Source organism: Hyperolius riggenbachi, chromosome 4 (genome assembly GCF_040937935.1).
Source record: "Hyperolius riggenbachi isolate aHypRig1 chromosome 4, aHypRig1.pri, whole genome shotgun sequence".
NCBI classification, from domain to species: Eukaryota; Metazoa; Chordata; class Amphibia; order Anura; family Hyperoliidae; genus Hyperolius; species Hyperolius riggenbachi.
This window is the reverse complement of record NC_090649.1, coordinates 102,640,206-102,652,608: the sequence shown is the minus strand read 5'-3', so window position 1 is coordinate 102,652,608 and position 12,403 is coordinate 102,640,206. Positions and strand designations below refer to the sequence as shown.

Sequence of the window (12,403 nt, the reverse complement as noted above, 5' to 3'; positions counted from 1 at the left end):
GTTTGCAAAATATTTCCACACCCCAATTTATACCCTGAAAATGATCACAGGCAGCAACAGCTTTAGTACTGTCAGGTGATCTATGTGGAATGCTTAATTACCGAGAGCTCTGAAGCAAGTGCATAATATACCTGATCTAAATATCTATATCTAAATAGCCTAGGCTAAGCATTCACTGGGAGGGTGAAATTGAAGCCAGGAAAATGACTGTAAAAGTTGGTATCCTGAATAATTTACTGCTTTCTACTATATGTCATTACAGTTCCTCTACAAAAACTAAAGGAAGCCATCATGTACTCCTGGCAGCCAACTCATCCCTTTAACCCCCTTGGCGTTATGAATCTTGCTGGATTTTGGGGTCTAAAAGCGGTGCAATTTTTTTGCACCCTTTCAGACCCTAAAACCTGGAAAAAATTATGCTGCCAGGGAGACCTGCAGCAGTTCTTCAATCACTCACCTCCATGGCTCCAGCGCTGAAGCTCTAAAGTGAAATTGCCGGCTGTCGTCATGACAACAGCCGGCGATCTCACCAGGATGAAGCAGAGCCCCGGAGGAGAGGAAGAAGAATGGCGGCCGAGGTCGGGATCCCTCGAGAGGTATGTAGAAACGCCCGCTGCGTGCTGTACTCTGCACACAGCCTCCAGCGGCTACCCTGAGCAGTGGTCGGGATTACCGCTCTTAGCTGAGGTTTTCCGCCCCGACCCTAGCTCGGGATTACCGCCAAGGAGGTTAAGTCTACATACAGGTTCTGTGGTTGATTAACTAGAATCAGTGACTAAACAGTATCTAACTAAGCGCAAAACTTGTATAAGTCATGTGTGCCTGTAATTAAAGGAATGATCTGACAACAACAGTGGCATAGCAATAGGGGATGCAGAGGTGCAAGTGCAACCCCACTGGGTCCTCTTAGGACGGGAAAAGACGTCCAGCAGTCCTCCTTCAAATGCTGTACTTATGTTCTTTCCTTTTACACAGGTACGATCTATGAGTATTATATTGCATTGCATTTATTATTAGTGTATTATTGTCATTTACGTAGCTATACACTAGTAAGTTTAGCAGTATAGTCCAGCATATAGTTCAGTGTAAGCACAAGCAGAGATGATGTCAATGGAGGTGATCCTGCTGATCCAAGTAAGAGCTGAATGCGAAGAGAAAGATATGGCATATGCAGAGGAGATAAGATGAGCCATGCAGTTCACAATCACACCACTAGGGGCAGGAGGAGTTTCTAAAAAGTTGAGGCATGGGTGAATTACTGACTATGAAGAAAGCAGCAAGCAAATGTGACAACATAAATTCCGAAGATGTAGTTCGGCCCTAGAGAAATCCTTAAGATGCATATGGGGTGAGCTAATGAGGAGACAAAAGAGGAGCAGATCATGGGTATAGTTGATGGCAAGTGACCAGATGGACACTACACATACATTACAAAGGATAACATGTAAGTATATGTTACTGTATGTTTTAAAGTTAAAGGGACACTATGGTAAAAAATTGTAAAATTTAGCCTCTTGAGGACCACAGTGCTAACACCCCCTAAAGACCAGGCTATTGTCTGTGTAATTGGCCACTGCAGCTTTAAGGCCAAGCTACAGGGCCGCACAACAGAGCACAATAGTGATCCCCCCACCTTTTCCCCCCACCAAGAGAGCTCTCTGTTGGTGGGGTCCGATCGCCCCCCTCCCAAGGTGTTTGTTGGTTTTTTGTAAATATTTATACTAATTTTTTTTATTAAATTTACTTTTTTTTTTTTACAATACCCTCCCTCCCCCCACCAGCCAATCCCTGTGATCAGCTGTCAATGGCTTCAACCTATGACAGCCGATTACCACCGACAGTCAGGAGGGAACAGCCATGTCACACGGCTGTCCCCAGTACAGCGCTGCTGTAGATCGCAGCGCTGTACTTAGAAGAAAGACGGCGGTTTCGCCGTCTAAGTCTACCAAGCGGCAATCGCCGCTCGGAGACTGAAGGCGAGATGTGTGTGCGGCCTGCACACGATCTCCTGCAAACTGCCGCTCCAGGACTTTACGCCGATCGTTAGGCGGACCTGGGGCTGCGCCACAGCCACGCCCATCGGCGTGACGCGGTCGACAAGCAGTTAACATATGTGCAAACAGACAAATAAGAAGTATGTTTTTTTCCAGGGTAAAATGAGCCATAAATTACTTTTCTCCTATGTTGCTGTCACTTACAGTAGGTAGTAGAAATCTGACAGAAGTGACAGGTTTTGGACTAGTCCATCTCTTAATAGGGGATTCTCAGCAAGGCTTTTATTCTCTATAAAGATATTCCCTAAAAAGGTTTTAAAAAATGATGCTGGCCAGCCTCCCTGCTCTCTACACAGTTTTTGGTAGTTGGACAGAGCAACTGCCATTCACTAAGTGCTTTTGAAAATAAATAAATCCATGAGAATCCCCCCATGAAGAGATGGACAGAGGCGCTAAGCTGACCGAAGCTGCTTACAAGAGTGTTGAATTGCTCCTTTTTATAGCCTGATGAAGTGGGTGGAACCCACGAAACGCGTTGCAAAACATTGGAGTATGTAAAATAAACCTTTTATTTGTCATAAACCTGACAATTTCTTGTATCTGCATCAGGGAGGTAGGTCCACCCATTGCCTCCCTGCTTTTAAACATTTTATCTAATTTTATCCTTTTGGCGCCTCTGTAACATTGGTTACTATATCGTGTCCACCGCTGGTGGAGGGGAATTGGCCCCTTCTTCTTTTTCACAGAGAGCGACTTCTTACTCCTGAGTGGGGACAGATTTAATCTCCCCACCTGCCTACACAGTGGTTACCTGGCAGGTAACCCAGACTTGTGAGTATTACTCCAACCCCATCTTTTCACATATTTCCCAATTACCAGTACATACTGCACCATATCGGGCTCTCGGTGTCTCCCCCCCCCCCTTTATAGTCCAAAACCTGTCAGATTTCTACTATCTACTGTAAGTGACAGCAACATGGGAGAAAAGTAATTTATGGCTCATTTTAGTCTGGAAAAAATATACTTATTATTTGTTTATGTTTGCACATATTTTAAATGTTACAATTATTTTTGCCATAGTGCCCCTTTGATACAGGTCTGACTTGCTAAAGCTCTCCAATGATGCAACAGATGTAGACTGTGTTTGTGATTATTTGCCTGTTATTGGGTATGCAAATGTTTGGAAACTTTACCTGGGTTCATCAGATCATAAGACATCATGGCCCATATGCAATTCACTTTTTCACCTGAGTTTTCTCCTAGGTGATATTTTTAGGCAGGGAACACACTTGCAGGGCCGTTTTCCCCTGCGTTTCCCAGGTTTCCGTCGGGTTTTGCGGTCGCGTCTAACGCGTGCGTTTTTCCGCGTGCGTTTCTGCGTTTGCATGGCATGTAGTGTCATGCAATGTGCGGAAAAAAGCAGAAAACTGTGCGTTTAGAAAACGCGGGAAAAAACGCAAACGCGTACAAACGCATGCGGCGCAGCGTTTCCTGAGCTAGGCTATTAATTTCAATAGCCTCTAAAATCGTGCGCGTTTTGCCGTTCGCGGCAAAACGCGCAAAAACGCATGTAGTGTGTTCCCTGCCTCAAACTTGTCAGAAAAATGCATTTTAAGCCACCAAAAAGCAAGGAAATACTCAAAATAATTTTGATAGTACTTTCTCACCTACTTTTTGGTACTTTTTTAGTTGAAAAGTGCTGAGAAGTTATTTTAAATCGAAGATGAAAAATTATCTACTTGGAGAAAAGTCAGGTGAAAAGGTGAATTGCATATGGCCCCATGGATTTATTACAGGTATTTCACACTTCAGGAGTGTGCACATGACTCAGTTGTCATGTCTGTTATTTCCCTAACCACTCAACAATCTTCATTGTGGACTACTTGGTCCTAAGTGAGCGATGCAAACTATAGCAAAAAAATAATAATACCTCAAGGCCAAATTTGCTGGAGCAATTGTTTCCACTCCAGGGCTTTGCATCCTTGGAGAACCTTACTAAATCAGGGCTCTGTAATACATGGACACATGCAAGAATCTACATCTCTACCCCTATCTACTTAAATGGTACCTAAACTGAGAGGGATATGGACGTTTCCTTTTAAACAATATCAGTTGCCTGGCAGTCCTTCTAATCTCTTTGGCTGCTGTAGTGGTTGACGACATCTGTAGTGGTCTTCGACGTCATAACGTCAGAGGGAGTCCCGATCCACCCCTCAGCGCTGCCTGGCACTGATTGGCCAGGCTGCGCACAGGGTCTCGGGGGGGGCCTGTTACGCGGCAGGTAGCGGTGCATCGGCAGCGATCGGAGAAACACACAGCTAGCAAAGTGCTAGCTTCGTTTTTCAAAAAAAAATTATTCAAAACGGCTTACCAGGGCCTGAGCAGTGCCCTGCGGCGTTACTGGATGAGCTGAGCTCGTCCGTAAGGCCCAGCAGGATTTATACTGGGTGCACTAGCAAGTACTAAATTGGATGCCGACTAATATAGAACCAGTTCATGAACAGGTGCCAGGTTGCCAAATATCCATTTTAGGTAATTTAACGGTTACCAGGACTTAGCCTCATTTCAGATATCAGAGCTTGAGCTCAGCTATTATATACATTTGGATAGTGCGTTATGATTATAGTTAACTATCAAGACTACTTTCACAAGGGTTAGTGTTAAAGGACTTACGAGGCAACATTACAAAAAAAAGTAAATTACCTGCCTCATCTTTTAAGGCACGGAGGACGCTGTCCGCGCACATCCGCCGGGTCCCCCCCCCCTCGCTCATTAGCCCCCCAGGCCGGCTGCCGACCCCACGGCCTGGGTCGGGCTCTCCTGCCTCTCGCAACATGGCCGCCTACTCTGCCCGCGGCTGCGCAGTCCACCTGGCAGCGAGTGCGGCTGCGCAGCTCTAGGGCCAACCCCCCAATCCACGCTACGTAGCGTGGATCGGGGGGGTTGGCCCTAGAGCTGCGCAGCCGCACTCGCGGCCAGGCGGACTGCGCAGCCGCGGCCAGAGGAAGCGGCCATGTTGCGAGAGGCAGGAGAGCCCGACCCGGGCCATGGGGTCGGCAGCTGTCCCGGGGGGCTAATGAGCGGGGGGACCCGGCGGATCGGCACGGAGGGCGCGGACGGCGTCCTCCGTGCCTTAAAAGATGAGGCAGGTAATTTACTTTTTTTTGTAATTTCGCCTCGTAAGTCCTTTTAGGGATAGAGCAGGGGCAGGACAGAGGTAATAGGGAGAGTAGGCACTTCATGAAGTGGATTGCTTTGGAGGGAGAGTTAGGCTTAGGCATTTAGGTAGGGGTTTACATCGGGAGAGAATAGTGTAGGACCTTTACCTATAAATGAAAATAGTACAAAGATAACACTGCAAATGGCGTAACAGAAAACATTATTGTTTACTGAAAAACACATGCTGATTTTAAATTTGATACCAGTAATACATTTATAAGCTTTTAGGAAAGGGGCATGGTTACCACTGTGTTGCATTAACTCTACTTCTGAGAATGCTGTGTATATTATTAAGAACTGAGGGGACCAAAGCCTGAAACAAGTGTTGGGGGGGGGGGGGGGATGGGCAGGTGGAGGTGGAGGCACTAGGATCAATTCCAATAGATTTCATGCTAAAATCGTTATCCTGGTGGATCCAGCGCTGGCTCCCTCTGAAAGTCCTCCCGACAAGTGCCGAAAATCACTGTGCAGACATGGCAATATTTAACTTTCCCGCTACAGCGCAGTAGCACTTTTCCGATGGGCTCAGACGGACATAGCCAAGCCCAGTTTGGTCCGCTGACTGCACAGCAGGCGCTGTAGGTAAATATTTATTTTGCCGCTCTTTGGGGGGTTGCAGCGCTGGAATGCCAGGACAGAGGAGGATGGCGGAAGCCTCATTAGCATCCAGAGGCTTCCCCCCCCCCCCCCCAAAAAAAAAAGTATCCCCCAGAAGGTTTTTTTTCTAACAGTTTCACTTTAATCCATGATTTATCTCTCCAAGAAATTGATTCCCTAATGGCCGTTAATATTGTTGTGCACAGACAGTAAATGTTAATAATAATAACACTAACAGCAACAGAGTGCTTATGTTATGCAGTTCGCACGACCCGCAGTACATGGGTAACATTAGGGGCTTTTTGTGAATCTACCACCTTATCTGTACAGCTCATGAATTAGCTCTCCTTATAGTTGAGAAGAATAAAAAAGTAAGGTGAAATAATTCAAGAGAAAAGCCTCATGAATCAACCCCAGTGACTCAGGAAGGACTGCAACTGTGTGAGATCTATGGCCAACCTTATTTCTGCATTAGAGAAATTCACATATTTGAGACCTGATTTCTGATTTACTCGGGGATCTTTAGGGAGCTCCATGAATTGTCTAGGTGGAATATATGTATTATTCTTTGGAGAACATTGACTGGATGCTTGTGTGAGAGGAGTCAGAGCTCTCAGAACCCCTAGCAGGGGCTAAGGATGTGATGGGGCTTTGCCAGGGAAGGAAGGCAGGCAGGGAAGTGTTGTACTCACAGCACTAGTCCTGTTGTCTATATTTAATTGTTGCATATAGGAGAGCTTTAACCACTTTGGTACCGGTGATCTCTGGCTCCTTACGGACCAGAGACCGCTGGTTTGAAAAATGGGGCCTACTCACTTCAGTTATCCCTTAAAACAGCAAACAAAATTCAGATTTGCTAGATGACTTATCCTTTTTTTCATTGGAGATGGTTAGACATCAATGGAAGTGTCTTAGCTCTAAGCAGTATACAGAAGACATGACTGCAAATTGGTAAGAGCATTCAACAACATATGAGGCAGTCTAAATTTCCTTGTTAATGTAGTTTAAAGAATAAACAGAAATGAAACAACATGTAGGCCCAATAGACTGTAGATGCAGGCAAAGTGCTGGTGAATGTCAGAAATACTAGAAACAAAGAGGAAGAAAGACTGCTAATAGTTTAAACTAATGTCCCAAAAACAACAGCTGAACATACAATGGAGATAAACATACTAAGTAATATACCAACTGTGCAAGAACAAAAGCACACTTACCATATGGGGTAGCTGGATATTAGCTAGACTATGAATGAGAGATTGACTGAGATTGGCCAATTCATGGAGAAGAGACTCATTTTGCTGCTCAATGACTTTATTCTCCTCTTCTATTGTCTTGAGGTTACTTTCCATTGTTGTAATCTAGAACACGCCACCAGGTACAAAACACACAAAAAGACCATTACAAACCATTTATATTGGGTATGACTTCACCAAGAATATCAGTGTGGAGTCTGCCTAGTGGAGTGCATGTTGTGATTACAAATCGAATCATCCAGGGCTTCCTTTAATGTCCTGCTGCTACCACATTAATTACCTTAGTGATCACTCAATTAATAATTACAAATACAGAAAATCCTGTGTGTAATTTAAAAATATCTTAAAATCTTATTGTTCTTGTCTAGGTTTCAACTGGTGCCCTTCATATGACCTCAGATCGTGTTAGATTCCTGTTTTAATATTTTACCCAGTTTGTTCGCTCTGTTTAATTTATACCTACTTATGTTACATATTTAATAAAGCTGTTATGTGCAGTCTACTGGGCTCAGAAATACTCTTGATTAAAATTGATTACATGCTGGGTGTCCATTTACAGAAAGAAGGGGTCATTTAAAAACAGATTTAGCCAAGACAAGTGGAGGTATTGTTCATGGCAAATAATCAGATTACAGCTGGCATTTGTCTAGTTTAAGGCTTTTTTTATCCTCTATGCTAATTTTAGCAATGCCTATTAAGTAATTTATTGTTTTAATCTCTTGCTGGCTGTGTTTTCTCTTTAAAGACTAGTTAAAAAATAACTTGCAGGCAAGAAAGTAATTTGCCTAATGCAGGCCAAATACAAGCCAGTAACAGCTCAATCTAACCCTGTCTTTATCCCTAACAGTGCATGTTTTGTGGAAATCAACAGAGGTAGATCATCATCAGCTTTGCTGAGACACTAATTACCTCATCTGTGCATGTTTGTGGTCTTCTGTAAAACATGTACTGTTGGTGGGCCTTGAGGACAGGGCTGGCAAGCCCTGCTCTAATTGACTAATCGAATTACTATTCACGAAGAACCCAAATCCCACATAACACCCCACTTCTCACCATATGATCAGCTAACCTATCAGCTACTGGAGAGATTAAGTGGGATCATTCACCGGTTTCGGATATGACAGGATTGACATGTATATACTATGAATTAAATATATACTATGCAGAGTAGACTGTTAAAGTGGACTCAAACTCTTGCACAGCACACAATGAAAAGTCTTTATTGCACATAACTAGTTGCTGCTGTGTTATGTGTTTTTTAGCCAGATCAAACTGTCTTATCAGTACCTGTGAATAGAGACTGCAGGAGCTCTGCCAGGCTCTCTACCAGCTGTACATAAACACCGAAGCTTAACCCTTTCAATGTCTTTTGCAAAGTGAATCCAGGTTAAAGCTTCAGGTATTTTTTAGGATTTCCATAACTTGTAATGAAGATTTTTTTTTATCCATAAAGGTTATCATGCTATGGCTAATCCTTCGAAGCAGAGAGAAGTTGTAAGTATAGTTCCACTTTAAAGTTAATTAAGTGACACTTATAAATTAATAATGATTATACCTGTACAAAATAGCCTGGCCAGTGGGTTGAGCAACATGACATGATGTCTGTTTAGCCAAGAGATTCATGTGTGTCCCATGTTTAAATGTGTTCTTACACAATGAATAATAATAATAAATAAACTACAGTGCAACTCCATGAAATATAATTGCCTTACTGTAGCACACAATGGAGCAATGAGGTTAAAGGAATGCTTTAAATGACTGTTAAACATAATTTTGCCTTCTTTAAACAGAAGGTTTTTGTGATAATTGAGCTGTAAGTGAAAAATGGTGGTTTCCCATGATGCATCACTCCAAAATATGCAAATCATCTCTTTATGCAAGGCTGGACATCCAGAACTGCTGGTGTATAGTGAGCCTGTAGCTAATACATTTTACAGAGCCACATCAAGCCACCATGCATCTCCAGGTGGTTCTGGGTCACCATGAGCTGTCAGGGTATTCCTTAAATAAATGTAAAACTCTTGCCAACAGTATGTTGGCCATATTGCTGAGCGGTGTGTGCAAATAAATCTACATTCCTAAAATTTTAACTAATTAGTATAATGCACAGAGTGAGTGCTGAACATTTTTGTTACAATAAATCTAACTAGAATGTCACCGCTTTTATCCCTTTTGCACCTCTAAACTTTTATCAGTACCTGGATAGAGACTGCAGGAGCTCTGCCAGGCTCTCTACCAGCTGTACATTAACACTGAGGCTTAATCCTTTCAGTGTCTTCTGCAAAGTGAATCCAGGTTAAAGCTTCAGATACACACCTGGCTGTCCACTTCGCTCCTCCAACTACCACCGCATCTTACACTCCCATGCTTGACTACAGGACTTCATTAGAGCTGCCTCCATCCTGTGTAACTCTCTCCTACTGCCCATCAGGCTTGCCCCCTCCTTCAACACCTTCAAAAAAGCACTCATAACTCACTTCTTCAAGGAGGCCTACTTCACCTCGATGCTGCCCTAACTCTCTCTGCCGAGAACTTCTTGATGCACCCCCTCCTTTTATATCACCACCCCTCCCTCTAGATTGTAAGCCTTTGGCATAGCCCTCTCCCCTTGTGTATCATACCTGATTGTACACCCTACCCAGAATATGTGAACCTGTATTATTAGCCCTACCTTTCCAGTGTATGATCTGGCATTGTATTACTATCTGTATTGTGTTGTGCATCTTATTACCTGTATTGTTGTATCTATTGTCTATTACCTGTATTGTGCTGTGCAGTCACCCCTGCTATCATTGTCTGTAATCCTATGCATTGTACAGCGCAGCATAATATGTTGGCGCTATATAACCCGATAAGTAATAATAAACTTTGAAATCTTTAAGTGTAGGTCTGAATTCTAAAATCTTGGGTGTAAGCAGTGTGTTGCTAGTAGAGCAAAAGTAAATTTCTACTTATGGACAACTTTTATTCTTCAAAGGCTGAATTTCGTGTAAGTTACATGGAAAAACCACACAACCTCCCCTCCCGTGTAACTTACATGAAATTGGTATTCATCAACACAGGGATCTTGGCAAGCAACAGGACGCTCGTCCAGTACCTAGTGGGAGGGAGCAGAAGCTGAAAAGGGGGCAGAGAATGAAGCCAAAGAGGTGGAACTATGTGTGAAGTACTAGAAAAAATAATTTTAGAAAAAGTCCCATCTATATGTTAGACTAGCCATCAGACTAGGCTAACAAATTGGCTAAATTTAAAGATGCCATCTTCATAGAGGCTTATAAAATGTTTACAAGAAAGAAAAGCCTGTGGGTTCTTTATTAATTGATCAATCGTGTGTGTATTTAAGTTCCACCTCTTTATATGATCAAATCATAATCACTAAATTCTATTAAACAAGCAAAACTGTCATACTACATTAATCGTCAATAATCCCAAGTCTACAGACAATAATATATATAGTTTGTTTATTTAACTGAACTCTTTATTTTCCTAGTGCCAATTTTGGATTGCTCGAGTTCAAATTAAATAATGTTTTATTATTCATTTAGTGCCACACACTTGAATGCAACACTTCAATTTAAGAAAGTTCTCATCCTCACCCTTACCCTCCATGTCATTATTTTATTTTACCCCGATCTGTTCTTATCTACCTCTGATGTTTCGGTTGATGAATACCATGCAGCCAGCATGATCATGTGGCCACAGAAAACGGTATTTACAAAAAGTACAGATGCACTCACGTAGATGTCACATAGAGATGTAATCCGGACAGTTCATGCACATGCACGTCACAAAAAGAAACTGTGCAGGCTTTAAAAAAAGAAAAATGTTAAGATGACAAATGATGACTGAGCTTTTAGTATCACAGTTTTCACAAGGTGTATGCTCTCGTGCTGCTCACCTGGCCTACCCACGTAACATTAAAAGAGAACTGCACCTTTTAAAAACTCGCAGCCACTGAACAAGTTCATTGACTTGCAGAAAATTGCTACTATTAAGATGTTGCCTTTCTTGCTGCTTAAACTTGTTTTTTGAGGTGGGGCTGATCTAGGCAGAACTTTTAGTTTACATCAATGTCAACTTATCTGTTTGGTTGGTAGTACAAAGTATGAAATGGAGTCGGGAAGGACATTTTTTCCCTTTTGGTGCTAATTGGACCATGCCTTGTAAGGGGTTTTTCGCCTTCCTCTGGATCAACAGGGATATGTGAGGGAGCAGGCTGGTGTTGTACTTTGTTCTCTGGTTGAACTCGATGGACGTATGTCTTTTTTCAACCAAAATAACTATGTAACTACTATGTAACTAAATTAATTATTGTTTACAGCACTGCAATCATGGCAAACAGAGCATTACCAATGTAAAGGGTGTAATGGTTGTCAGAGCTCCTCTTGTCCTATTTTGCCAATACATTTTTTGATTTTTACCTATAAAAGGTCAGGTCAGAAGACATCCAGCAAAAAGATGTGACATTTCTCCTGGTATAAAGATTGTGGGTGCTCAATTCTTTGCTTAAAGTAGTAGTGTACTTATACTTAAGAAAAACTTTTTTTAAAATGAGGCTCTGATCAATAAAGCAGTACATTTTTAGATTATTCATTTCAGTCAAACAAAAAAAAGCCTGCTAGCTCAGGTAATATATATATAAAAAGCAGAAACAACTTGGCAACAGTTTTAATATTCATCCACTATATGCGTATTGTTGTTGCGATCAACCTTTTGACTTTGCTTAGTGAATCAGTGTTACAGCTTACTGATGACTAAAAAGGATTATGTGCAGGACTTGATGGAGAGAAGTGTGTCATTATGGGGTCCTTTAATTGAGCGATGATTCTCCTGGTGTTTTCAATAGTTCCAGGATCCTTTATCTCCAGGTTAATCGGTAAGTTCTATCAAATAGTGTTGTTATACTGACAAAGGTGGTTTGCACCCACTGTCAGAACCTACAGGGAAAATACTGTCCCCACTCTGTTTTTCCAGGTCTGCTAGGCAAGAACTGGTTGGTCATGCTCCGTGATGTGTTGCAAGAGGAAAAGGCACTATTGGAGGTGCCAGATATAAAACAGTTTAACCCCCTTGCCGTTCCAATTATTGCAGCAAGGGGGCAGCGCAGCACTTTTTTTTTTAAATCATGTAACTAGCCTAGCGCTAGCTACATGATAGCCGCTGAGCAGCGGCATCCCCCCACCCACTCCGATCACCTCCGGCAATCTGCGCAAGCAGGAAATCCCGTTCAGAATGGGATTTCCTGCAAGGCTTCCCCCGTCGCCATGGCAATGGGGCGGGATGACGTCACCGATGTCATGGACGTCGGGACATCAGAGGGAATCCCGATCCACCCCTCAG

At 42.7% G+C, this 12,403-nt stretch overlaps 1 protein-coding gene across 19 annotated transcripts in view; it reads right to left on the bottom strand.

The window, feature by feature from the left end:
• The window catches only part of MYT1L (myelin transcription factor 1 like), a 703,503-nt gene that overhangs the window by 25,301 nt on the left and 665,799 nt on the right, over nt 1-12,403 (bottom strand). For 14 of the 19 annotated variants that reach the window (XM_068280353.1, XM_068280352.1, XM_068280366.1 and 11 more), the window contains 2 exons: nt 10,101-10,160; nt 7,025-7,168 (listed from right to left, as the gene is read on the bottom strand). In XM_068280353.1, coding sequence (XP_068136454.1) covers nt 7,025-7,168; nt 10,101-10,160 — 204 coding nt within the window. Of the gene's footprint in view, nt 1-1,052; nt 1,354-7,024; nt 7,169-10,100; nt 10,161-10,800; nt 10,871-12,403 lie in introns of those variants that run through there. The other 5 variants (XM_068280361.1, XM_068280363.1, XM_068280368.1 and 2 more) reach the window with 3 other exon arrangements.